Source organism: Vipera ursinii (genome assembly GCF_947247035.1).
Source record: "Vipera ursinii genome assembly, chromosome: 7".
Lineage (NCBI taxonomy): Eukaryota > Metazoa > Chordata > Lepidosauria > Squamata > Viperidae > Vipera > Vipera ursinii.
The window spans coordinates 52,562,707-52,587,715 of NC_139521.1; the positions used below are offsets into that span (position 1 = coordinate 52,562,707).

At 37.0% G+C, this 25,009-nt stretch overlaps 1 protein-coding gene across 5 annotated transcripts in view; it reads left to right on the forward strand.

Moving 5' to 3' along the window:
- Positions 1 to 1,034: 1,034 nt before the first annotated feature.
- Positions 1,035 to 25,009, forward strand: part of ARFIP1 (ARF interacting protein 1) — a gene marked incomplete at its 5' end in the record, with an annotated part of 47,460 nt that continues 23,485 nt past the window's right edge. Inside the window, 5 exons of one of the 5 annotated variants that reach the window (XM_083367426.1) lie at positions 1,035 to 1,208; positions 7,573 to 7,643; positions 18,022 to 18,123; positions 19,365 to 19,473; positions 19,787 to 19,882. In XM_083367426.1, coding sequence (XP_083223552.1) covers positions 18,031 to 18,123; positions 19,365 to 19,473; positions 19,787 to 19,882 — 298 coding nt within the window. Of the gene's footprint in view, positions 1,209 to 7,565; positions 7,644 to 17,247; positions 17,269 to 18,021; positions 18,124 to 19,364; positions 19,474 to 19,786; positions 19,883 to 25,009 lie in introns of those variants that run through there. The other 4 variants (XM_083367429.1, XM_083367427.1, XM_083367425.1 and 1 more) reach the window with 4 other exon arrangements.

Sequence of the window (25,009 nt, forward strand, 5' to 3'; positions counted from 1 at the left end):
AATTCCATTTATATCCCGCCCTTCTCCGAAGACTCAGGGCGGCTTACAAGCTTAGCAGTAGCCTTCATTCTATGTATATGCCTGCTTATTAGGGCTTTCACACACACACCCAAGCGGCATAGTTTTGTTCCATACAGTATTAACCTTGTGAACTCTAAAGCTTCCTCCTTCCGTTATGTATTCAAGATGGACAGTGATTAATGTTACTTACCGGTATATGTAAGGGTGTAGGTTTATACATTTTGTATATAGTATGTTTAAATGTGTTATGTATGTTTATACTTTGAGAGCAAACAACTAAATTTCATTTTTAATGTGTGCCATTGTGCCCACAGTAAAAATGACAAGTCTATCTATCTATCTATCTATCTATCTATCTATCTATCTATCTATCTATCTATCTATCTATGTAATGTTGTCAGTATATCTCAAACTATTAGGTTCTAACTCCTGCTATTGTATTTTTTTCTTTTTTCCATTCTTATATTTGCTGCACAACTGTGGCAAGAAAGGTCGTAAAATGGGACAAAATTCACTTAACAACTTAGCAACATAAACGTTGGGCTCAACTGTGGTCGTAATTCGAGGATTACCTGTACAATTTTTTTAAACAAATATCCAACCCAGGCAATCTGCTGAAGCTGCCACCACTAACATCCACGCAGACAAATCGTTTCCCTTCTCGTTTGAAGCTGTTTATAAAATCTCAGTCTTCTGGAAAACAAAATCATGCAGCCGTAACTTCTTATTCCCCGTGAGACGCCGCCCTAGGCGAAGCTCAATCACTGGATACATTCTAGGAAATCACTTTACTACTCATTTCCTTGAGATTCGGAAGCGTCTCTATCATTCACTGAATCTATGACCATTTCCACTTGGTTCTCTTCCAAAGGACTACCGTAAGCAAAGAGCGCATGCGACGAGATAGACCCGGATGTTGTTACAGCTCCGCGGTAAGCGGGCTGTGCCACGCGTAGCGGTCTCCTAGAAGGGTCCTACTTGGGAGGGAGAAAGACGATAGAGTTGAGACTTGAGGCTCCACTTCCGTCCACCCAGTTCCGATCGCTGCCGGAGTTCTCTGGGCGAGAAAGGCTAAAAGGCGGAGGCAACCGGTCCAAGCAGAGTTTTCTCAAGCGCTCCCGGCAGAGTAGCAGGAAGGAAGTGGGTGACCGACGGTGAGAGAGAGAGAGAGAGAGAGAGGTGAGCCGGTTAGCGGCAGTCTTGGCTCTTCGCCGGGGATGGGAGCTGGGAAGAAGCGGGTGGCCGGGAGGTAGCGGGGCAGCAACTAAGTTTTCCCCGTGTCTGCGTTGCTCGTGGAGACGGTCCAAGGCTTGCGGTCGAGGAATGGGGGTGGTGGTGGTGGTATGCCCTTCCTCTGGCATCTTAATCTTATTAGCTGTAAGATTCCCATGAGGTCATCGGGGGCAGCTTTTTTTCTGCATGAAGACGGACTGATGGAGAAAGTTTGGCTCATTTCACAAACAGTCGCTTCTCACTTTTTTAAGAAAACAAACAAACCTGGACCTTTACCAGGAGAACGAGGCAATCCTGCTACACACCCGGATTTATTATCTACCCTGAAGCAGGCGGGGCGGTAATGATGCGGAAACAGGAGGAAGTACTGTACTCTTGTTGATCAGAGACCTTCAGCTTACTTGTGAATGCCCTGGATAGTTTTCCATCTCTTTCCTGCTTGCTTGCTTTGCTTTGCTTTTCAATTGCTTGGTGTTTAGGCATTCTGATCAAATGTTTGGGACTGAAATGTCTGTGCTGTAGTCCTCTTAAGTTGGCAGTAATTTTTGTTGAAAGGTGCAAAAAGTGAGTTGGCTAGAAATAGAATATGCTGTAATCTTACACCCAGTCGTTTCTTTGATTTTGGATATCTGTTACGTTATATAGTGCCAATATTAGCAACAGGTGGAAAAGTGCCTGAGATTCTCTTGGGTGGCTTATTACATTTTTGCAATGTGCCTGAATAGGATCTTAGCTTTGAAAGCTACTCTCTCTTTACAACACTGTAATACCATTATTTAGTGGATGTTTTGTGGGAGAGGTCCCGTTAGATCCAATTGTCAGTTAAATCTAAATTCATATCACTTGGAATTAATATGTCATCTGATAATTAAAGACACTATTTGAAGTAAAATCTCAGTTTGACATTAAACGGGGTGAACTGCAAATGATAAATTTATCTGTTGTGTCCATAGTCTAATGAACTAAGGTCAATTAACACTAAGGATTTAATGTATTTTTTAAAAGTTTTGTATCGGTAGCAACTTGGTGATTAAATATGACATTGCTTTTGAGATATATACTGATTAGACTTAAAACTAAGTTTATTTGAACTTTAATAAAGCTAAACTTCTGAATAGCATGTATGAAACTGTAGCTTTATTTGTATAAGGAAAGATGTACTGTATTATCTTGTCTGTACATTGTAAATATGTATCATGATTTATATCCTTGTAAAAGTATAAGGAAAAACTAGTGTAAAGAGAAAGTAGGTATATGCTATATATCTTTTTAGATTTTTAGACTTTATTACTAAGTCTGTTAAATATTTCAAGATACATATAAAAAAGTAAAAAGGAGATTCAAACTTTTTAGAGAGAGAATTTTGTGGATTTATACCTAGTGAAAATGCTCTAGTGGTTCTCGATCTTTTCTTCATCACGGAAACCTCTTTAAATACCTTTTGTGGTCATGGGCCATGGTCACCTTCAACCAAGACTTAAGATTTAAAACATAGCATTTTTAAAATCCTTCATGGACCCACTGTGATGACAGTGTGGTGGTTTGTGGATCACAGGCTGACAATCACTGCTCTAAGTACAATAATGATGTATATTTTATAGCAGGAAGCACGATGAGAACTTCCTATGGAAAGTAATGCTAGATAAATTGCTTAGAGACAGAGTGTGCTGCAAATTAATTCCAATTACTTGAAAATACCCTCAACATTCTGAATGAAATTGCATAAAGCTGTAATTTCACCAGGTTATTGTGCTCCTTTAATGCCTTTAATAAGTACACCAGTGACCTTTTTGAAAATGTAAGGGACTGTATTGTTTTGGTCCTCCACAATCAAAATAATAAAAAATAGTTTGGCATCAACAGAGCCCTATCGGATACTGTGCAGAAGTTAACTACTTCTATTACAACAGTTGTAATAATAGAATATTGCAAGTCTGAATGTGCTACCTTTCCTGTATCTTTTATCTACATGAGAATTTGGAGGAGGTAGACAGAGCCATTTGCATGGATTACAGTACTTTTTTGGTTTGGGTTAAGATTTGTTTATCTGATTGTTGCCTTGGTAGCAGATCTTCCTTTTGTCCTTCAAGGCCATCCTTTTTATCCACTACAATAGACCAAACTAAGCTAAACTTATAAAAATACAGCTAGCAAGTATATAGAATCTGGTAACAGTCAGAAAGCACTTCTTATTGATAAAATACAAGTAAACATCTTGTGTTTACTTGCCTTCATCTGCTCTGTTTCACACATAGCTGCAGTGGTCAATATTGAACAGTAATGCAAAAATGGCAACCCACAGGCTCAAGATTGGTGGATGATAGGTAAATGATCTTTAAAATAATTCTATAGTTTTTGATAGTAAAAAAAAATCAGACCTTCGGCACATCTTCCCACACCTTTCCTGACCCACACCCTTCCTGACCCATGCTGTGACCCACATGCACTGTCCATGATCTGTGCAGCACTTTTAAGCACTGCCCAGCACTCCCAGCACCTCCTAATCCACACCATCTCCAACTAGTGCAGTACCTCTCACACACCTCTGCAATCCCCAAGCATTCTTCTTGACCTGTGCTACCTTTCCACATGTTGTACTTGATCTGCGTTGCAACTCTTACACATCCCCGTGAGTCCCACGAGCCCTTCTTGACCTGCACCACCCTCTACCTGAACCGCACTGCACTCTTGTCCCAGGCACCCTTCCCGACCTTTGCAGTTTATATGCTCTTCACAACTCACATAGTATCTCTGGTGCACACCCATACACCCTTTCCAAACAAGGAAGATAGATTTCTGATGCTCCCTGCTAGCTTTTCATAAGGCACCTCAGTGAGGAAGCTGTTAGGAAGTTGGAAGACACTGCCATTCCAGCTGCTTTTTTGCCCACTTGCGATAATTCTGCTTTGCTCTTTATATAAAGAAAAATGTCTAAATGATGACCCAATGGGAATGAATTATCTAGTAATATTAAAAAAATCCTAATTTACTTGTGCTTCCATTATTAGTCGTCTTCTGAGCAGCTATAAAAGCCCAAAACATTTTAGTTTACTGTTTCTTGCCTCTGTGCTGCAAAAATGTTTTAAAGTCATAGTATTTAGTTTACATCATCCTGTAAATGTGTGTTGAATGGTTCAACCAATGTAATTTTATTTCTATGTTTCAGCTTCTAAGAAGTGTTTAAGTAGAAATTTACAGAGAAGTTTTTAGCTTTGAAAGAGTGTTGTTGCTGTGTTTAATTTTGTAACTAGTTCCTAGTTTTCATTTCATCCAAGGAAGTAAAAGGATTGCTTAAGGTTTGAAGTTTCTCACTTTGGTAATTGTAAAGATAGTAAATTAATTTAATATAGTTGCAAAACGACTAGCACGCATGTGCGGGGGAACCTTTACCTTTACTTTTTATATTTTAAGGATAGATATAAAAATGTCAACATAAAACATTTTTATATATGTTCTCAGGTGCATGCAGCATAATAAAAACATTGTCTAATACTTTATACTGTGGTAATCTCTTAACTCAGTTCCTGAACTCTGTTCTTTAGCTGGCAATTTAATTTTTAAAATGTGCTACGGTAGAAGCAGTTCCTGTACTTTGAAATTAAGACAGAACAGCTTGCAACTCATAAAGTATTTGTTCTAGCTTATCCAGCCTAGAATAAAGGCTTGTAATGGTGCTCAGAAATTGTATAAGAGCGAGTTCCATGAGAGGAAGAAGAAAGCAGGGGTTTTTCTTTCTAATCCTTTAAAACAGGGATCTTCAAAAGGGCCAAGTTTGAAGATCCCTGCTTTAAAACCTCATTTTATTCTAATAATCAGTAGATTAATTAAAGCTATTATTTATAGGCCTACATACCACTGAAACTCTTTAACCAAGTTGATAAATATCAGCATAAGTAAAGTTTGGAGAATTTCTGAAATCTTTCTGTATTGTGTGAGGGAAAATATAACCTTGTTAGTGAGCATGTCTTGATGTAAATTCTTTCTCCAATTTATTTCACCGGCTAAATAGTGTAAATCAGTACTCCACAATCCGTCCTAAGTTTGAGTGAGCTTGAGTACTCACAGTGGGACCATTACATTAAAAAAATAGTTAACTCCATTTAAGAGTCAAAAACCCAATCCACTCCATATATTAGGCAAAGTTCCAGGGGAGAAAATGAGAAATGATGGAGGCCGGCCTTTGAAGAGTGAATACATCAATGTGATGCAACAGGCAACCAGAATTTAGTCTTTATACACAGGCTCATAAGCAACTAATCTGGTCTTAGCTAATTTTATAATAGAACTTGAATTATCCTGTATTATTTAATGATGCTGTACTCTGGATCACAAGGTAATTTAGACAGGGGCTACTTTTGACTAGATTTTAATTTCTAAGTTGCTGTGACTTACAAGTCCTGTGGCAGCTCCCTTTGTGATAGCACCTCTCACATGGGTTAAGCATTGCATAAAAGGTAAAGGTTCCCCCGCACATGCATCCTAGTCGTTTCCGACTCTAGGGGCCGGTGCTCATCTCTGTTTCAAAGCCGAAGAGCCCGCGCTTGTCCGAGGACGTCTCCGTGGTCATGTGGCCGGCATGACTAGACACCAAAGGCGCACGGAACGCTGTTACCTTCCCACCATAGTTGTTCCTATTTTTCTACTTGCATTTTTATGTGCTTTCGAACTGCTAGGTTGGCAGAAGCTGGGACGAGTAACAGGCGCTCACTCTGTTACACGGCACTTGGGATTCAACCCACCAAACTGCCGACCTGATCGACAAGCTCAGCGTCCTAACCCACTGAGCCACCGCGTCCCTAGTATTGCATAAGTGAGCGTAAATCAGAGTCTTCCTGATCTATTGTGTAATGATTCTGGCTCAAATCCTAGGCTTAACCTTGCTGAGTTGGCTCAATAGGACTTTTGGCTCAGTAGGATTGTCTAAGAATTATTTTCAGATGACTCCATGATAGGAACTATCAACAAGGCCAGGCCAGCTGTTTGCAGTCAAACACTGGACAGTGTCCAGTTCAGGAAGATTATAAGTTTTTAAGACTCATTTTAGACAGTTTCTTTATCACTCCCAAAATTGCTTTTTGGGATATGTTCATTATTTAACATTTAATACTTAAACTAAAAAGATTTTTAGAACTACCAACAGAAATCATGGGGAAAAGAAATCAAGTTCCTAAAATAGTAGAGCATCTGAAGCAGAACATTCCTAACTTTATAACCTTGTATTTCTTGTATTTATTTAGTTATTTTGATATATTTTATTTATATTTTATTTTTATTTTATTAAATTTATATACCGCCCTATTCCCATAGGACTCAGGGCGGTTTACAGGGAAGGTTAAAAACATAACATACAAAAATTAAAATCAGATTAAAACAAGTAGATCTTGCATTTTTTTTTGGCTTTTTCCCCCAGTCAGGTTAAACAGATGGCACTGCCATAAACAACTTCCTCTACTTCTTTTTCCCCTTCCTTGATTGCTATGGTCTGCAACCCGCGGCTCCGGAGCCGCATGCGGCTCTTTCAGCCGTCTCCTGCGGCTCCCAGTCCTCTGCTATGTGTACTCCAAAAAAAAAGTGAGACTAAAAAATTTCAGCCAATCAATTCAAATATGCAGGGTAGGTGCATATCTCACCTTGGCTCCACTCTTCAGTCAAACTCTGTTCTGCGCATGCGCGCATGTATGCACATGCGCACACATTTTTTGCGGCTCCCAGTTTTTCCTTTTGTGAGGGAACCGGTTCCGAGTGGCTCTTTCACTGTTTCAGGTTGCTGACCCCTGGATTAGGGTTTAAAAGAAGTAGGGACAATATCTAAAAAGATTTTGTCTGTCCAGTTTGCAAATATTCTCCTTCCTCTTGGTCCCTTCAGTCATAACCCATCCAAAAGGTATTGCTGGAATGTATAATAATATTAATAACATAACACTATTACTATTGTATTATTAGATTTTTATCCTGCCTTTTTTATAAATTACTGAACATGATGAACCCACTTTATACTCTTTCCTCCTCCTATTTTCCCAAACAATCCTGTGAACTGTTTTGGGCTGAAAGAGAGTTTTTATGTACTTTTATGCCTAAGGGAGGCCTAGAATTCACAGGCTCTAGGACTGTGTAGTAATGACTACACCAAGCTGGCTTTCATATATGTTATGGTGTGGAGTGGCGAGGTGTGTGTTATGTTACATTATGTTAATACATACTTATATATACATATATATTATAAAGCAGATATAAGTTCTTGTAGGAGCTTATTAGAATACATTTAGTTACTTTAAAAAAAATAATACACACTCAACTTGTTTCATTTTCAGATGTCAGAACACAGCAAGAGTTCCCCAACGGTTGATGAACTTCATCAAGCTCCAGAAGGAATCCAGTCTGACTCTGAGGTGATTGGGTGATACATATAGTGATAGTTATTCAGAAATCAACCAATCCTTTAACAGGCTCAGACTGGAAAAACAAATTTAATTCAATCTCTATTATATGGATGTTGATCCAATATTCCTACTTTTTTGGGAGGAACTATTGGCATTACTGACAGGTTTGCAGAATGGGTGCATATTGATCTAGAGATGGTTTCAATGCATACCAATGAATTCGTTCATTCGTAGGTAACCACATCCTCTCTCCTACTTTGACAGGATTTTATGTTGCTCTTCTGGGTGCATTCTCATGAGGTAGATGGTTGGCTTTTCTCATCCCATGTTTGAGGAACAGTTACTTTTTCTGTAGGAGAGTCAGTTTCTCTTAGTTTGAAGAATAGCTTATTTGGTTCCTGTTTAGCTTCTTGCAAAGTAACCTAATGTGATGCATAGAAGACACTAGATTGTGTTACAGTATTAATGAACAGTTTTAAACATCATTCAGATTAAGCAAAAATGTTTTTCAAGTAATATACAGCATTGTTGCTATACAGGTAGTCTCAAGTTACAACCACAATTGAGCCCAAAATTTCTGTTGCTAAGCGAAGTATTTGTTAAATGAATTATGCCCCATTTTAATACCTTTCTTTCCACACTTGTTAAGTGAATCCCTGCAATTGCTAAGTTAGTAACACAGTTGTTAAGGGAATCTGGTGTCCCCATTGACTTTGCAACCATCATAAATATGTGTCAGTTGCCAAATGTCTGAATTTTGTTCATGTGACCATGGAGATGCAGTTGTAAGTGTGAAAAATGGTCATAAGTCACTTTTTTCATATTAATTTCAAATGGCCACTAAACAAACTCTTGTATGTCAGGGACTACCTGTATCAGTTGTGCTCATTGTGCCTAAATGTAAGGATAGAGTCTCTTTGATTGTGGTATTACACAAGGCTTTTATAATCTGTCTACTTAGGCGTAAACATATAGCATTTGGAAAGTTCTGGATTTCTTTTAAACATTTGAAAAATGTATTTATACTTTTAATAAATGCGGTTAGTAAATGCTGAAAACCATGGCTGGTTAAACTGGTATGATTAATAACACCGAGTGTATTTGTTGTTCTGAAAAAGCTTACCATAAGGTACCCAAATAGCTCCTGCACTATTTATTTTTAGGAAGACCATTACAATTATTCTGTTTCACCAAACATTTGTAATTCAAGTAAGAGTTAAGAATGGCTGCGGTTTTATTTCTTTATTTCTTATTTAATTTTTATATTTATTTTTAGCAGTATACTCTTAAAATTTTGGGGTTTAGAGTTTATGTACTATTTAAATTGTTTTTTTGATTGTGAACTTTGAAACTTGTCATTGTAACAAATCTTGTGATTCAGGTGAATATAAATATTAAAATTAATTATATTAATTAATTTTTGTGAAATATGTCCCACATTATGTCTATTCTAATGTTTAATTGTTTGAAATAAGATATATTTTTTCTAAAAGTAAATCATTTGGGCATATGAGCCACATGTTTGAAAATAATACCTGATTTACCACATTTCCTTCTAACGTGGCAATAATATGGAATAACTGGATAGGTAGAAAAAGCCAAAGGCCTAACTTAATGCATAGTCTTGTAAATTTAAAAACTTAATTAGTTGGCAGTTCAAAATTTCTTCTCTTGGGCATTGTAATTAGCTTAGCGATCCACCTTGCTGTTAATTTTAGTGAGAATATCATGATTATTAAAACCATGTAAACAGCCTAGAATGTCTACAGTAGCAATAACGTGTACAGGGCGTCTCCATCTTAAGAACAAATTTGTTCTTAAGTTTGTCTTTAACTCAAATTTGTATACAAATCAGAGTTTGTACTTATGAATGGATTGCCTATTACTAAAAATGGCAGACTTTTCTTCTTCCTTGAGCTGCAAAACTGCTGAATTGCTGAAAACAGGTTTTGTATTAAAAATGTGTGACTTCAGTGGTTCATGAAAATATTGCGTGGCTTTAGTGATTTATTGGCTTGAGGAAGGAGAATGCCATCCACCATTTTGAATAATAAACCTGGTCATATGTACAAGTTATCTATAAATCAAATGTTCTTAATACAGGCACTGCCTGTATTACAAAGTAATATTTTGGGAAATTCTGAACTCAAGGCAGGTTACAGTCTCCCAGTACCATACTGAGAGCCAAGGAGAAATGCAGTTCTCTCCAAAGACTTGAGTGTGGCCCAAAAGATTTTACTTAATTACAATATTTAATGTAATAGAATAGGGAAATTATTAAATACAGGGGGAATAATTTCATAATCTGTAATCCATATTATTCCAATAAATTGTTTGAATACAGATTCTAATATTCTCCTTAGCCTGAAAAAGTTTACCTTTGCTTTGAGTCTTCAGTTCTACCAATCTGAATTGTTCATTCTCTTTCCACTGAAACACTACAACTAATATTTAAATGAAAGCCCTTGAGTGTTCAACGGCTTCCACATGAGGGCACTCTGGGACCATTTAAATTGTTTTCAATTCAATATTCCTATGACCTTTAGCTGGTTTTAGCCCATTATATAAATAAAACATATAGAATTGTTTATGTGATATAAATTGTATACCAATCTAGATCCTACATTCTTGAAAAATAGTCATTGAAAGAGGAAAAAGGAATAGTAGTAATAATAATGATTGCAAATATGAGCTATAAAATACGTGTATATTTTTAAAATTTAAATAAGTAGCTTCATTTCAGTAATAAATTCAAGAGCATCCTCAATTATTATAAGAATGTCAGTTCAGTATTGTTGAATTGTTGAAAGACATGTTAAGCACACACAATCTTTGTCATTAGCTGCTTGTTTAGAGCAAATAATTACTTCTAGCCAAGTAGTTTGCCAAATATTTGTGCAAACCACTGCGATACATTCTGCTTAACACTAGAAAACTTTTTTTTCTTTCCCAAACAGGTTGGACAAACACATAGTTTATAATATGCAGTTTGTTGCTAATGCATATTTCCCCAATAATATTAGGGTGGCACTGAATAATTTCAAATGATACTTGTGGAGAATTCTAGCACAACAGGATTTTTTGCAATCTGCAGTTCTGTAATGTAGCCAACAGTACTGTATTTAGAATTACTTGTTTATAAGTTTCAATATATTTAAATGGAATATTTGTGTTTTTTAAAAGCAAAGAACTAGAAACTTGAGCACAGAGGTTCACTTGCATGAAAGGGATGGCTCCAAAATTCTGCAGGTGTTGCAAAAGAAATAAATAATGCTGAACAGAGTAGACTCAAAAGATAATGACTGTTGCCTGATTAAAGCTATAACAAAGTACAGTACCTCATACTATTCTTGGGAATTCTTATCTTTGTGTGGCATTTTTAAGAATTAAGTGTGAGATTAGGTTCAGGACCAGAGGATTGGAAAGTGACACAAACTTTATTTGTGTATATAACTAGATAGCAGTCTCAAAAGTATAGTAGATACATTAGTAGATTATCATTATTTCAGAGTGGGAAAAATAACATCCAAGTTATGATGGAATGTATGCAGAGTTTTGGAAACAGGTAAAACAAACTGGCAATTCTGAGAGTTATAAATTCAACATATCTGGAAAGCATAGGATCATGGAATTGGATAATGCCATCAGCATTAAACCTTTGTCCTTGTGTAGGCCACAGTTGGGACAAGCAACTTGGTTCTTAAGCAAAGTCACTAAATGAAAAATCATGTGACCATGACTGTGCTTACAATTTTGCACTTTCTTTTGCTTTACAATGCAGAAGGATGTGACCCAAACAGCCGAGTGAGCCCAAACAGTAAGGAGCAACTCAACTCATGAGGAAGCTAGGTGAAAGGGCAAATCCTACAGCCCCTTTTCCCAACCCCCTGCCCTTTGGAATGCTCACCCCAGCATTGGGATAATTAGCAAGAAAAGAATTAATGTTTGCATTTACCTTCATTGGAAAGGAAGGGATTACAAGAGACTAAGTCATACAGTGAGGTATACACATTGAAAAGAGTGTGCTACTACCAGTTGTTTGAACTGCTAGCCATTTAGGAGGCAAAAAAAAGTCTAGTATGAAACTGATTGGGTCAGGGAGGTTTCTAATTTCTCTCACAGAACTGAGCTTTTTAACTTGCCCTTGGCGCTTTTTAGGGAGATGGTTCTTTGTTTAAGAACACTTGTTTAAGCAATCTCTCTGCAAGATGGGAGAAAAAAACAAGTCAGGTAGAGGATAACAGATACTGGCTGACTGAAAATGTGAGTGAAAAAAAAGGCATTACAAAGATTGTAAATGTAGTCATTGTAACTGTTCTTAAAGTATCCCAGAGATGAAGAAACAACCACAAGCTCCATAGATAGGCTGTGTTACAGTTATTATCAGAATTTTTCATATTTGGATGACTATAACTAATGCCTATTAGTCAGTCCTCCCTCATGCTAGTAAGCAAAAAAAGCTTATTAGCAAGCAAGTAAAAAAAGGAAAAAGATCCCTGTTTAAGTGCATGTTTTGTGAAGTGAGCTATTACCACAAACAGTAACTGTAGAATAGTTACAGATTAATTAAATCTATTTTTTGTAATCTGTAAAAATATGGTAGCAGGATTTGGCTCATAAAATCAGCATATGTTAAAGAAAATATGATTTTTCAAGAAATTATTCGACTGATTGTATATAAACTCTTTGTAATTACATAGACAGGTTTTCTCCAGGATGGTACTCTGGCAACAGAGGCCTTGCAGTGATGCATGCATTGTTGGTATAGTCAAGCCCATCAGGCTCACTTCTAATTTTTCTCTTTCCCTTAGATGCCAATTTTTATTTATACAAAAAGTTACAGGGAAAACCATTGCCTACCTGATTCAGATTTTTGTACATACAGATACATTATGACATCTGAATTTTTTTGGAGCCCTCTGTTGATACCTGAGCAAGTGCTACATAGCATATTTCTTCAGTGCCGGTCCCTTAATGTTGGTACTGAATCTCAAAGAAATAAAAGAAGCAATTAAAAAAAATCAGACTTGGATGGGTTGAGAGCTAAATATTATAAAGAATTTGAGAAGAACTGTTGCAACCAATGACAAACACAAGGAATAAAATTAAAGAGACAAAGACAATACTGCCAATATGGGAAGAGGCATGTATGGTTATAAATTACAAAGAACAGAATGATCCAGAGGAAACACAGTTATACAGACCAATTTCTTTGTTGAATGCAGATTATAATTTTTTGCAACAATGCTAGTTGAATATCTAAAGCACAGGTCTGCAGGAGACGGCTCCCAGTCCTCTGCCATGTGCAGTCCCCCCCCACAAAGTGGGACTAAAAAAGTTCAATCCAATCAATTCAAATATGCAGGGTAGGTGCATATCTCGCCTTGGCTCCACTCTTCAAACCCTGTTCTGCGCATGTACGTGCATGTGCACACATTTTTTGCAGCTCCCAGTTTTTCCTTTTGTGAGGGAACCGGTTCCGAGTGGCTCTTTCACTGTTTCAGGTTGCTGACCCCTGATCTAAAGAAATGTATCCTAGATATAATACCCATGGACCAAATAGGTTATATGTAATCTTCAGTTAACTGCCATAATTGGGACCAGAATTCTGTCACTGTGTGATATCATATAGCATAAAAGTTACATGACCATACTAACTTACGATGGCAGTTCTGGTTGCTGTTGTTAATTGGACCATGGTTTATTAAGCATGATATCACATGACCATAGCTTGCAACTTCCTGCTGGCTTTATTTTTTAATTTTTTTTATTTTAATTCCATTTATATCCCGCCCTTCTCCGAAGACTCAGGACGGCTTACAAGCTTAGCAATAGCCTTCATTCTATGTATATGCCTGCTTATTAGGGCTTTCACACACACCCCAAGCGGCATTATTACAAAGTCAGCTTAATTGCCCCCAACAATCTGGGTCCTCATTTTTACCTACCTCGGAAGGATGGAAGGCTGAGTCAACCTTGAGCCTGGTGGGATGCGAACCTGCACTAATTGCAGGCAGCTGGTGTTACTTAAGGAGGCATTAGCCCACTGCTTTGCCTTTTGGAAGCTGCAATGAAGGTTGTGAATAGCAATCATGTTAGTATGGGGCATTGCAAGTGTTGTAATTATGCACTGGTTGCCAAGTGCCTGAATTTAAGGATTGGCCATAAGACTCGTCATTCAGCACCATTGCAACTTTGAATGGCCACTGAACCGGTAATCGCTAAGTGAGAACTACCTGTATTACTCAAAAAAAAATAGCAAGATAATAACGGTTTATAATTAGTGTAACAGACAATATCAACAAACAAAAAAGACAGAAACAGTACACCACATACCTGTTGTCATTAGTTTGGTTTTCTATGTTTTTAATCTTAATCCCATTTTTTCCACTGTGCTTCTTGATTTTCTGTCAGCTTTTTTAGCTCATCTTCCTTACTCAATATCTTTTCATTACTAGAGCTTGCAGATCATTTGCATTTTCATCATCAGCACAGAGCAGATTATTGATGTTTTGCCTCCAGTGTTAAAACCATGCTCATCTTCCAATCCAGTCTTCCTCAATATATATTCAGCATATAAATTGGATAAATAAGGAAAGAATATGTAGTTATATACTAGTATAGGCTTTCATAGCAGGCATCAATTAAATAGTAATAAGTTTTCAGGCTGAATGGCTGTTGTCTAAATGGCCAAACTAGACCATGGCCTTTCAGCCCAAAATCTCATTACTGTTTAAGTATGCATTCTTTTACCAACCTGGAATCAATCTGTGTTGCCAGGTTCTGCCTAAACAGTGGCTTCCTAACCTATGTATAAGTTTTTTTATGAGGACAGGGAGGCATTTTGGGATTCCCATTTTCATAAGGATATTCCATAGCTTCATGTCAACGTAATTTAACACCATTCTGTAATCAATTTAGCACATATTTATTTTTTCCTTTGGTTTTCTCAATTATCTAGTGTGCAGCTACAATAATATCTTTTGTTTCTTGTCCTTTTCTAAAACCATCTTGAACATCCAATATCTGCCTTTCCATACATGGGTCTAATTTGCACAGGAAGATACTAAATATTATTTTGATACCATGTGAAATTAATTACGGTATATGATAGTTTGCACAGTCTGTTAAGTCTCCTTTCTTTGGCATTGATATGTATGCTTACATCTTTTAATTGATTGTCCAGACTATCAGTCTCCAGATTTGTTAGCATAGTTTGGTCGGTACCTTGACTGGTTCATCTTCTGTTGCTTGCTGTATTTCTGTAGCCTTTACTAATTTTTGTTGTGAGCTGCCCAGAGTTGCACTCTGAGATGGGGTGATCATTCAAATCTAATAAATAAATAATGACTAGAGTGTTAATCTAACTTCATCTTCTGGAACTAGGTAAAGGTAAAGGTTCCCCCGCACATGCGTGCTAGTCGTTTCCAACTCTAGGGGCCGGTGCTCATCTCCGTTTCAAAGCCGAAGAGCCCACGCTTGTCCAAGGACGTCTCTGTGCTCATGTGGCCGGCATAACTTGACACCAAAGGCGCATGGAACGCTGTTACCTTCCCACCGTAGTGGTCCCTATTTTTCTACTTGCATTTTTACGTGCTTTCAAACTGCTAGGTTGGCAGAATCTGGGATGAGTAACAGGCACTCACTCTGTTACGTGGCACTTAGGATTTGACCTGCCAAACTGCCGACCTTCTGATCGACAAGCTCAGCATCCTAACCCACTGAGCCACCGCGTCCCTTTTTCTGGAACTAGAGCTTCTTGTAAATAAGGAATATCTTTTAAAGCAGAGTTTCTAAACTTTTTACGATCATACATCTCTTTAATATAACCTTCACATATACACTGTCCCTAAAAATCTAAATACCAAGAAGAGCACGAATGAAATCAATATTGTGAAACTTTGGGAAAAGTGGATTTATTATAATGATGTACTAAAAGGTTCTTCACACTTCCCCTGGCTGGACTCTTTCTACATCTCCTCAAGGAAAATACACCTCACAGTTTGGAAAACTATTTTAAGGAATCTTGAATGTTAACAAATTTATTGTACAGAATTTCAGTATACTTCTTCCCTCTTCATTTCATCTTATTGGAATCCCTTGCTATTTGTCTATTGGTGTCCTTTCGCATACCAATTTGAAGTTGAAAAGTCTTCTTGTGTTTGGAAATCTTTTGGAAATCCTCCCTCTTCCTATATTTGGTATCTTTACTTGTCTCTTGTAACAGCTCTCTGAAACTCTTCGTTAAAAATCCTCCCTGTGATCTTTATCTTTTTTGGCTTTGGTTTCTCTACTTGGCAATTTTCATAATTTATTATGATATTATATTTGCTCTCTTCTATTTCTTAGTCTTTTGTAATCTATTTTCATATTCATCCTTAACAACCTTGATTTCATTCTATAGTTCCTCTGGTTCTCTAATAATGAATTTCAGCCCTAATGTGGGGTTTCAAAATGTGTATATTGTATATACTTATGATAATATATAGGAAATTAATTGGTTTTGCTTTGTTCTGCTATTGCTTGACTTGAAACTTGCACATGATTACTTCATAATGTATTCCACTATCAGTCCCTGGCCATGTTTTTACTGTTAAAACAGCATTTCCACTTTCTTCTACTACTAATATTGTCATTTTTCTTTCGGTGTATACCTTCTAGTATATGTAGATGTCATTTTGATTGCTTGAATACTATAATAGCAATGAAGAAATAATTGAGTTGGCTTCATTTCTATTTCCTAGATCCATCTACATTTTCTTCCCTATTATTTCAAACTTTGATATTCCACTCTCCAACTACAAGGGCCACTTCTTGCTTGCATGGTCTGTTGACCATAAAACTTATCAACCTCCTCTTTTCCATCAGTGGCATATACTAAAGAGCTGTCCACACAATCTGTTTGATAATATTTGGTCATTGACTATATTGTCTCCAAGTAATGCCTTACTATATTCCACCTAACTATGAAAACAGTGCAGTTTCATCTTTATTTTTCATGTTCTGAATATTAAACTATGAACTTCTGAATGAAGATATCTAATTCCATTCTGATTCAATTCACTTCTTAAGATATTATTATATAATTGGTTCTTTTCATCTTAACTATATTTTCCAGTGGTGTCAGATAATAAGCCATTCTTACTCCTAAAGGTCCTAAGTTCTTCCTCAGTAGCATGTTGAATACTATGCAGCGGAGAGGCCAGTTATCTGGCATTATGTTGTCAGTTACTTTAACTCATCTATCCATGTAATTTTGTTAGTAAAATACAGGATCACTTTCTCCTGTTAATGCTGCCTGTTATAGGTGCCTGTCTGCTTTAGTTGTGTACCTAGGATCGCCTTCATGCCTTGGGTGATCCTGTTGGTAGTACATAGTTTTGATTTATAATCTGAGTATTTTTCACTCATCCCAGCAAACACCCTCAGAAAGACAATGAGGTAACATTTGTTGTAAACATTATTATTTGTTCAGACTGGGGCACTAAACCCTCCTGAGGTTTCTAATGTACATCTTTTATCAGTACTAGTCAGAATAGCTAATGATGAGGGATGCTGGAAGTTGTGGTTCATTCTAAGCATTCCAAGACTCACATGGATCAAGAGAACTATAGTGATCGTCTTTTAGTCCTCTGTAAGTTTGAAGCGAGAAATTGAGCAATACAATTTCATGGGCCATCGAGACTGTCTATTTTGCATGATCAGATATGCTTATAACACATAATTTAATTAACATATAACATTAATACCTATTACTTAATAAGTATTAAGTTATTAATACTTATGGTGTGATTCACTTATATACTTTCAGCATGATTTATTCATAACCACTGTGCTAGATTAATAATTTTATATTGTGATTATATGTTATCCTACATATGCCATATGCTAGGGGTAACTTTATAAATTTCATAAAGAAATAAATATACTATTGTGGTGGGGAACCCTGACAATGAATGCATAGTTGCTTATTTAGATTCCAGTAACATGGTAACAGAAAATCTGTTTGGTATAGTGGTTAAGGGATCTGGCTAGAAACCAAGGGACTATAAGTTCAAGTCCTGTGCTAGCCATGGTGACCTTGGACCAGACACTCACTCTCAGCCCAAGGAAGAAGCAATGGCAAAGTACTTCTGAAAAAGCTTGCCAAAAAATTAGTAACGACTAGTCCAAGCAGTCACCAAGAGTCAACAGACTTGAAGGTTCAAAAACAAAACTTAGTAATAGCATGTTTCATAACACTCTTATATAAGAGTCTCAAGATACACCTGGGATATAGCAAGATTTCCTCCATTTCCTGCCCCAGCAGGAAAAAAATTACTGAATATCCAAAAGCTGAATATTGATTATGCTTGAGGAAAGCTAATGAATTTTTTTCATATTGTAGGCGTGCTCAATGGCTCAAGAGTCCCCCAAAACTTCAGCAGCAGAGATTTCTGTGACAAGCAATGGAGAATTGGAAGATATGCATGAGCACAACTATAACAGGGTATGAATCTATAAATATCCCCTGAATTGCCTTGCAATAATCCAGTTTTACTAACGATTAAGCAATCCAAGAGCTGGAGAACGTGTGTCAGGGTAGCCAAGATTTCCCTGATGGGAGAAGCCTTATTCATTAAAAATGGGTATTTTATTTCTAGAGCTATACATAAAATAGAATAAACTAAAACTGGACGGCCATTTGTATTTATTTTGTTTTTAAAATGTAGAGGGTTTAAAAAGGAACCTTAATCTAGCAGCATGAGTGAAATTTAAAATAAAATTGATGATAAAATTGAAGTGAGAAATGCTAGACAGTTTCCCAAAGCAGGATAAAGGGGTAAAATTGAAAAGGTAACTTTCTGGATTAATTTTGAATTGCGTCCAAATAGGAACAACAGATTTAATTTGCTCAGTTCATTGTCATAAATTCCAGTTGCTAGCCCCCAACTCTATAAGTCATTGTACTTGCCCCACTGCCATTTTGCTGAACGGAGAAATTTCATCAACAGAAAAAAAAGAGTGCAGATTCTGTACAAAGATTACTAGTTTACTGTTCAAATACTTATTTTCAGAATGGCTGAAAGAAAAGGATTATTAGCATTGACTCTCAGAATATTTTAAACGATCTAAGATTTTTGTATCTGCGATCTACATAAGTTTGCATTGAGTTTTTGATACAAAGACCTAGTTTACAGCTTTAACTTTTCTATCTAAGCAATCACAGTTGTTTAATTAAACTATTGGATAATGGCAGTTTGATCCATAAATGTATCTGTGATTGATCTCAGCTCTTCAAATAGTTCACCCTGTATTAGGAAACACTTCTTGCAGAAGGCTTGATAAGAGTTAGCTAGATTAGTTTTTTTACTGGAAATAAGAAGCAATACACAGAATATCTGCTTATTGCACTAAGTAACATTCAAGGTATCAGTCTTGAAAAATGCCTTCCAGTTTGGAATCAATCAGTGCTCTAGAATTTTTCCTCCTGTTTTTTCAAAGGTATGCTGGACTGTTCTCTTTAGGGTCAGGGGAAGCGTCTAGACTACACAAGGGGTCTCTTAAACCTGGAAACTGTTGTAATTGAGCATTGTGTTGTCATTAAAATAGAACATCATGACACCATAAAATAGATTCCAAACTACAGAACACATTTTTCAAGATGACTTAAAGACTGCTATTATGCCTAAGTGTTCCCTTATTTGGGATTTTTACATGGATATTCCCTTTTATTCAAACATTTCTAAGGAGTTGAAGCGTTCTTTGCCAGCTGGACTTGGCTTGTCTGAAACACAGATCACAACTCATGGCTTTGACAGTACCGAGGAGGGGACTATTGGAGTTGGACCTTTTCAAGGTAACAGAATTCAGTGTGTATTATTGATAAATAGGGAGCATCCTGTAACCTTCAATTTAAATACAGTGATTTCAGCAGTAAAATGTACATGCTAGCAGTAATTGGTAACAGTGGTTGAGAATCTAATGGGTGTACACAAAATAGCTCTCTATGTGATTTAATCACCTTATGAAGAATGTAATAGATTGCCTTTTATTTAAATGTGAAGTCTAATTCACTTCAAGTTTTGCTTCAGTTTCACCCAGTATTTTGTGCATTAAAAATATATTGATTAAATGAAGATGGATGTTGATGGCATATGTCCCATTTCCAGGTCCCTCATCATTACCCATGTCTCCTGTTATATCGCCTAGCAGTGCAGCAGCCTGCAGACTGGCTGGACAAGGGAATGATTTAGTTATTCCCAAAGGTATTCAGAGGTCTAAGCAGTTAATGGCTTTGCTGATATAATCCTAACTCCCACGTTTGCCTATACTTCCTTGACTTGTGATTAATTGCTATGGCTAAGTAGAATGCTGCCTTTTATGCTGCTTTGGCTTGCCAAATAACTACCTTTTCTGTTCTGCATACTATCTTCCCTCAGTATTAAGCATGTCCAGAGAGGCATTCAGTAAAATGAATTGTGAGAAATGTTAATTAAAATGAAATTTTGTGTTAAATTTTATCATCATAATACTAAATAATGATTGTGTTGAGGAATCCATTGTAATGGAAATACAATTTACAAATCTATATCTATACAAATTTGAGAATTTCTGCTGGTGTCTGTACCTTCTTTTAAAGTAAATAACAGAATGATTCTTGGTTTTATGAAAATTATATTACCACTTTTGAAGTGCATCATAAGATGAATAAAAATAGATTCAAAAAGATACTAAAACTACTGGTATATTTAAAACACTAAAATAATAACATTTGAAAAAAGGCAGGAAAATAAAGAATTTACTGGGGGTGTGCAAAATATTTCAAACTCAAAATTATGGAATCATTTTGCAATTGAATCAAAGTTGACTAGCTTAGAAGTGTTTCAGGCTCAAAACAATGAGGTTTTGAACTCAAAACTACTTGCAGAAATGATAGCTAGTTTTGCATTCAGAGCAACTTCTTCACTTTCAAAGTGGCTTGGTGTTCAAAATGATTTGTACTTCCCTAGTATTATTTTGGTGTTGAAAGGTTTATAATATAGGTGCCAAGCAAGCTCTTCTGGATGTGCTGGTATCCAAATGTCAACCCCCCAAAATATTCTGTATTGTAAGCACAGGCTTGACTTTATTTGATTCATCACATTTGGAAAAGAATTTCTAAGTTTTAAATAAACCTTTGAAATGGCAAAGCAATGATGTATTATAATTGCATTGACAGGTGTCAAGTTAAAAGTAACCAGGATGTGAATATTACAATTAGGTTATCTCTATCCATATATCAAGCTAAACCAGGAGTGCGAAACTTGCAAGTCACATGACGTGTCATGATGTATCACAACTTTTTCTTGACTTCAGTGTGCTTCATGTTGTCAGCTTGAAGGATACCCAAGTATTTGTATTAATCTTCCTCATCCAGACTCTTAATGTTATTTCCATGGGGCATCTTGATTCCTTCAGTTTTCACTATTTTTCCTTGTTTGAGAGTAAGTGTGGCACATTTGTCCAAGCCAAACTCCATTGCAATATCTTGGCTATATATACGGACAGTGTGCAGTAGCAATTCTATTTCAGATGATGTTTTTCCATATAGCTTCAGTTCATCCATGTAAAGGAGATGGGATAGTCTAGCTGGTGTTTTTGATGTTTGATAGCCATGTCCTGAGTTATTCAGTATTGTTGACAGAGGAAACAGTGCAATAACAAATAGTAGTGGTGATAATGAATCTCCTGGAAATATTCCTCTCTTGATATTAACCTCTCCCAGTCTTTCACCATTGACCTGCAGTTGTGTCTTCCATTGTTCCATCGATCTTTGCACAAATTTTCTGCTGTTTCTACTGACTCCTGTTATTTCTAGGCACTTGATTATCCAGTCATGTGGCAGAGAGTCAAATGCCTTTTTGTAGTCAATCCATGACACATTCAGGTTGGTCTTCCTTTTCTTGCAGTTTTCCAAGATCATTTTGTCTATTAGGAGTTGTTCTTTTGTTCCTCTGCTATTGGGGCGGTTTCCTTTCTGCTCGGGTGGAAAGAGATTGTTTTCAACTAGATGCTGTTGTACTGCATCAACTACCACACCAGTTAGCAAGTTGTTGGTAAGCAGGTAATTGGCCTGTAGTTGCCTGGTGTTGCCCCTTTTGCTGGATTTTTCATTATTAGGTAGGTTTTCCCAGTTGTTAGCCACTTTTCAATTTCTCCTCCTTGTAGTATATTGTGAACTGCTTGGCAGTGAGTGGGTATATAACAGTTAGATGTTTCAGCCAAAACCCATGCAGTTCATCTTCAACTGGTGCTGACCAATTTTTGATCTTCCTTGCTCTTTTTTCTACCATTTTTGTTGTTATTACTAGTTCTTTCATTTCAACTTCTGTTTTATTTGCATCCACCTCTTTTAACCAAGCCGCATCCTTTTTGTGTTTCTTTGGGTTATCCCATATCTGCTTCCAGATCTGCACTGTTTCTTCCTTGTCAGGTACTCACTAATTATTGTTGTTTTTGTTGTTGCTGCTGCTGCTGCTGCTGCTACCAACATACAGAGGCATAAACCATGATTCATTGTTTATGCCTCTGTATGGTAGTAATAGTAGTAGTAGTAATCATCATCATCACTGACCCTGTTGGGTTGAGACAGTTCCTCAGATAGTCTAGACGAGGTGTGTCAAACTCACAACGTCACGTGACGCATCACGACATATTGCGACTTTTTTCCATTGCTGGCAATGGGGTAGGCGTGGTTTCGGCATGATGCATCCAGCCCATGGGCCAGCAGTTTGACACCCCTGGTCTACACCCATGTCATACAGGGCTTTAAAAGAAATTGCCAACATCTGGAATTGCACCCAGAATCAAACTGGTAGCCAATGTAGCTTGTAGAGCAGCAGTGTTACATGGACATTGAGAGTCCCAAGAACTTTCTGTGCTGCTGCATTCTGCACCCAATTGTAGCTTCCAAATACTCTTCAAGGATAGCCCTATGTAGACCAAATATTCCAGGTCTTAGATGACTAGGGCTTGAATGTCTGAGTGCAGGAACTCCCAATCCAGGAATGGATGCAACTGGCACACAACAGGAAGTTTGCAAAAACTCTTCTGACCATTGACTGCCACCTGCTCTTCGAACAGTAGGCGAGAGTACAGAAGTACCCTAAGTTGGGCACCAGGTTTGTTTGGGGGTAGTGCAACCCATCCAAAACTAAAGATGTTAAAGAGTCCCAGATCTCGGAGCTCCATGCTCCCAAAGCTATTCGGTCTTGCCAGGGTGTAGTCAAAGCTTATTGTCCCCCATCCAGGCCCCTACAGCTTCCAGCATTGCAAGAAGACAGTGACAGCATCAATTGGTCACTAAGGGTAGAGGTGTAAAGTTGCGTATTATTGGCATATTGATGATACCTTAAGCCCTGGTAGCAGATAATCTCACCCAGTAGCTTCACGTAGATGTTAAAAAGGAGTGGAGAGAGTACTGAGCCCTGCGGCATTCCACAAAGGAGCAGCATTGGGCTGAACCTCTCAATCCTTATCACAAAACATAGTGTTTGATTCATGGTGGCTTTACCTTGCTGAAAAGGAGTGGCCTGTTAGTTTGGGTAAAACATAAGTGTGATGAAAACAGAAGAGATGATGTGCCTTTCTGCACATTTCTGGGAGAATTATTTATATTTAATATTTAATTGTCCCGTAATGCAACATATGAGAATCTTGCAGAATGTTTTGTAGTCGCTTAATTCTAAATTACTGCTAGCTATGATTTAAATGCAAGCAATGTTATTTTTTAGACTTTACCATAACCAAATTATTGTGCTGTTTTCTTTAGTACAACAACAACTTTATTAATTAACCCTTGGTCCATATCAAAGTGCGAAGTTCCAGCAACAAATTGTTACTAAAATTTGATAAAGGCAATTTAAAATGGAATTTGATAAAATACAATTTAAAATGGAATTTGAAAAAATACAATTTAAAATGGAATTAAAATAAAATACAATTTAAGATGAAATAGTAATAAAATACAATCTAAAATGAAATTAGTGTACAATAATTTAAAATATAGATAAAATATGATAACATATTTCGGAATCGCCCTTGCAATCTACCCCAATTAGTCCCACATATGCAGATCTCAACCGGATCATTTTGTTTAAGTACTGTGCTACGTTAAATGTTATTTTCAAGTTCTGGCCGGACATAAGGTAAGTTATTTTGATGTGGGGATCCCAATGGGTCATTCATTTGGTATATAGACCAAGATACCTGTCTCTCACCCTCTTATACAGACAACAGTCAAATAGGATGTGAGCCAGGTCCTCTACCTCTGCCGCTCCGCAAATGCAGAGACGTTCATTGTACGGTATAACATGAAATCTCCCATATCTGACCATTGTGTCAAGCTGTTCGAATCTCGCTCTCGTAAATATCTCCCTAACATGTTTTGGGAGTTGTAACTTCAAATAACTGTCTACTTGAATAGTACGTTTGTATTTACTCAGCCATTTCAAGTTACCCACCTTACTAAGGATAGCTATATCAGTTTGTGCTTCTATATCCTTAATTCTTTGGGCAACTTTTTTTTTAGATTGTTCTCCTGTTACGCAAGAGACAGGAAGGCCACAGCTTCTTAAAAAAATTGTTAGTTTGGTGATCCAGGAGATTTGTGATTGTAGTTTTATTTGCTCTAGTAGGCATAATTTGGGGAGTCTATCAGTCTCCATTTCATTAACTTTGCACCAGTAGCTCTAATTTTAGATAATGCCTGACTTGTATGAATTCCCAATTCAGCTCTAACTGCTGCAGCAGATGTTCTTGGATCTACACCCAAAATACATCTCAAATGCTGGGACTGTTTTTGTTCTAGTACTGTGGTTGAGTAAAGACCCCAAGTTTCTGTTCCATACAAGAGCATTGTGGTAACCTTAGCCTTATAAATAAACCTTGATTAATGGGGCTAGGGACCCTGGGTAACTATGGTTCTTTAATTTGAGCAATAAATTCAAATGGGCTTTTGTTCTAAATTTACTTTGTTGATGATGGTAGGCCCAAGATCCAGTCTTGGAAAAAGTTATGCCCAAATATACAAAGTTGTTAACTTGTTCAATTGGTTCACCATCTGATTGCCACTTATGTCTCTGATGGTTTCTTCCAATCACCATTGTTTTCGATTTAGATTTGCTAATGATTAGGGAGTTACCCTGGCAGTAAGAGCTGAATCTTCTTAATAGCCTATGTAATCCTACTTGTGAGTATGATAATAAAATCATATGATCAGCATAAAGCAAGCTGTTACAGTAAGTATTTAGGATCATCGGCATGTGTACCATGGTATCCTTCATTAACCCTGGCAAGTCATTGATGTATAAATTAAATAATAATGGGGCCAGGATACACCCTTGCCTTATTTA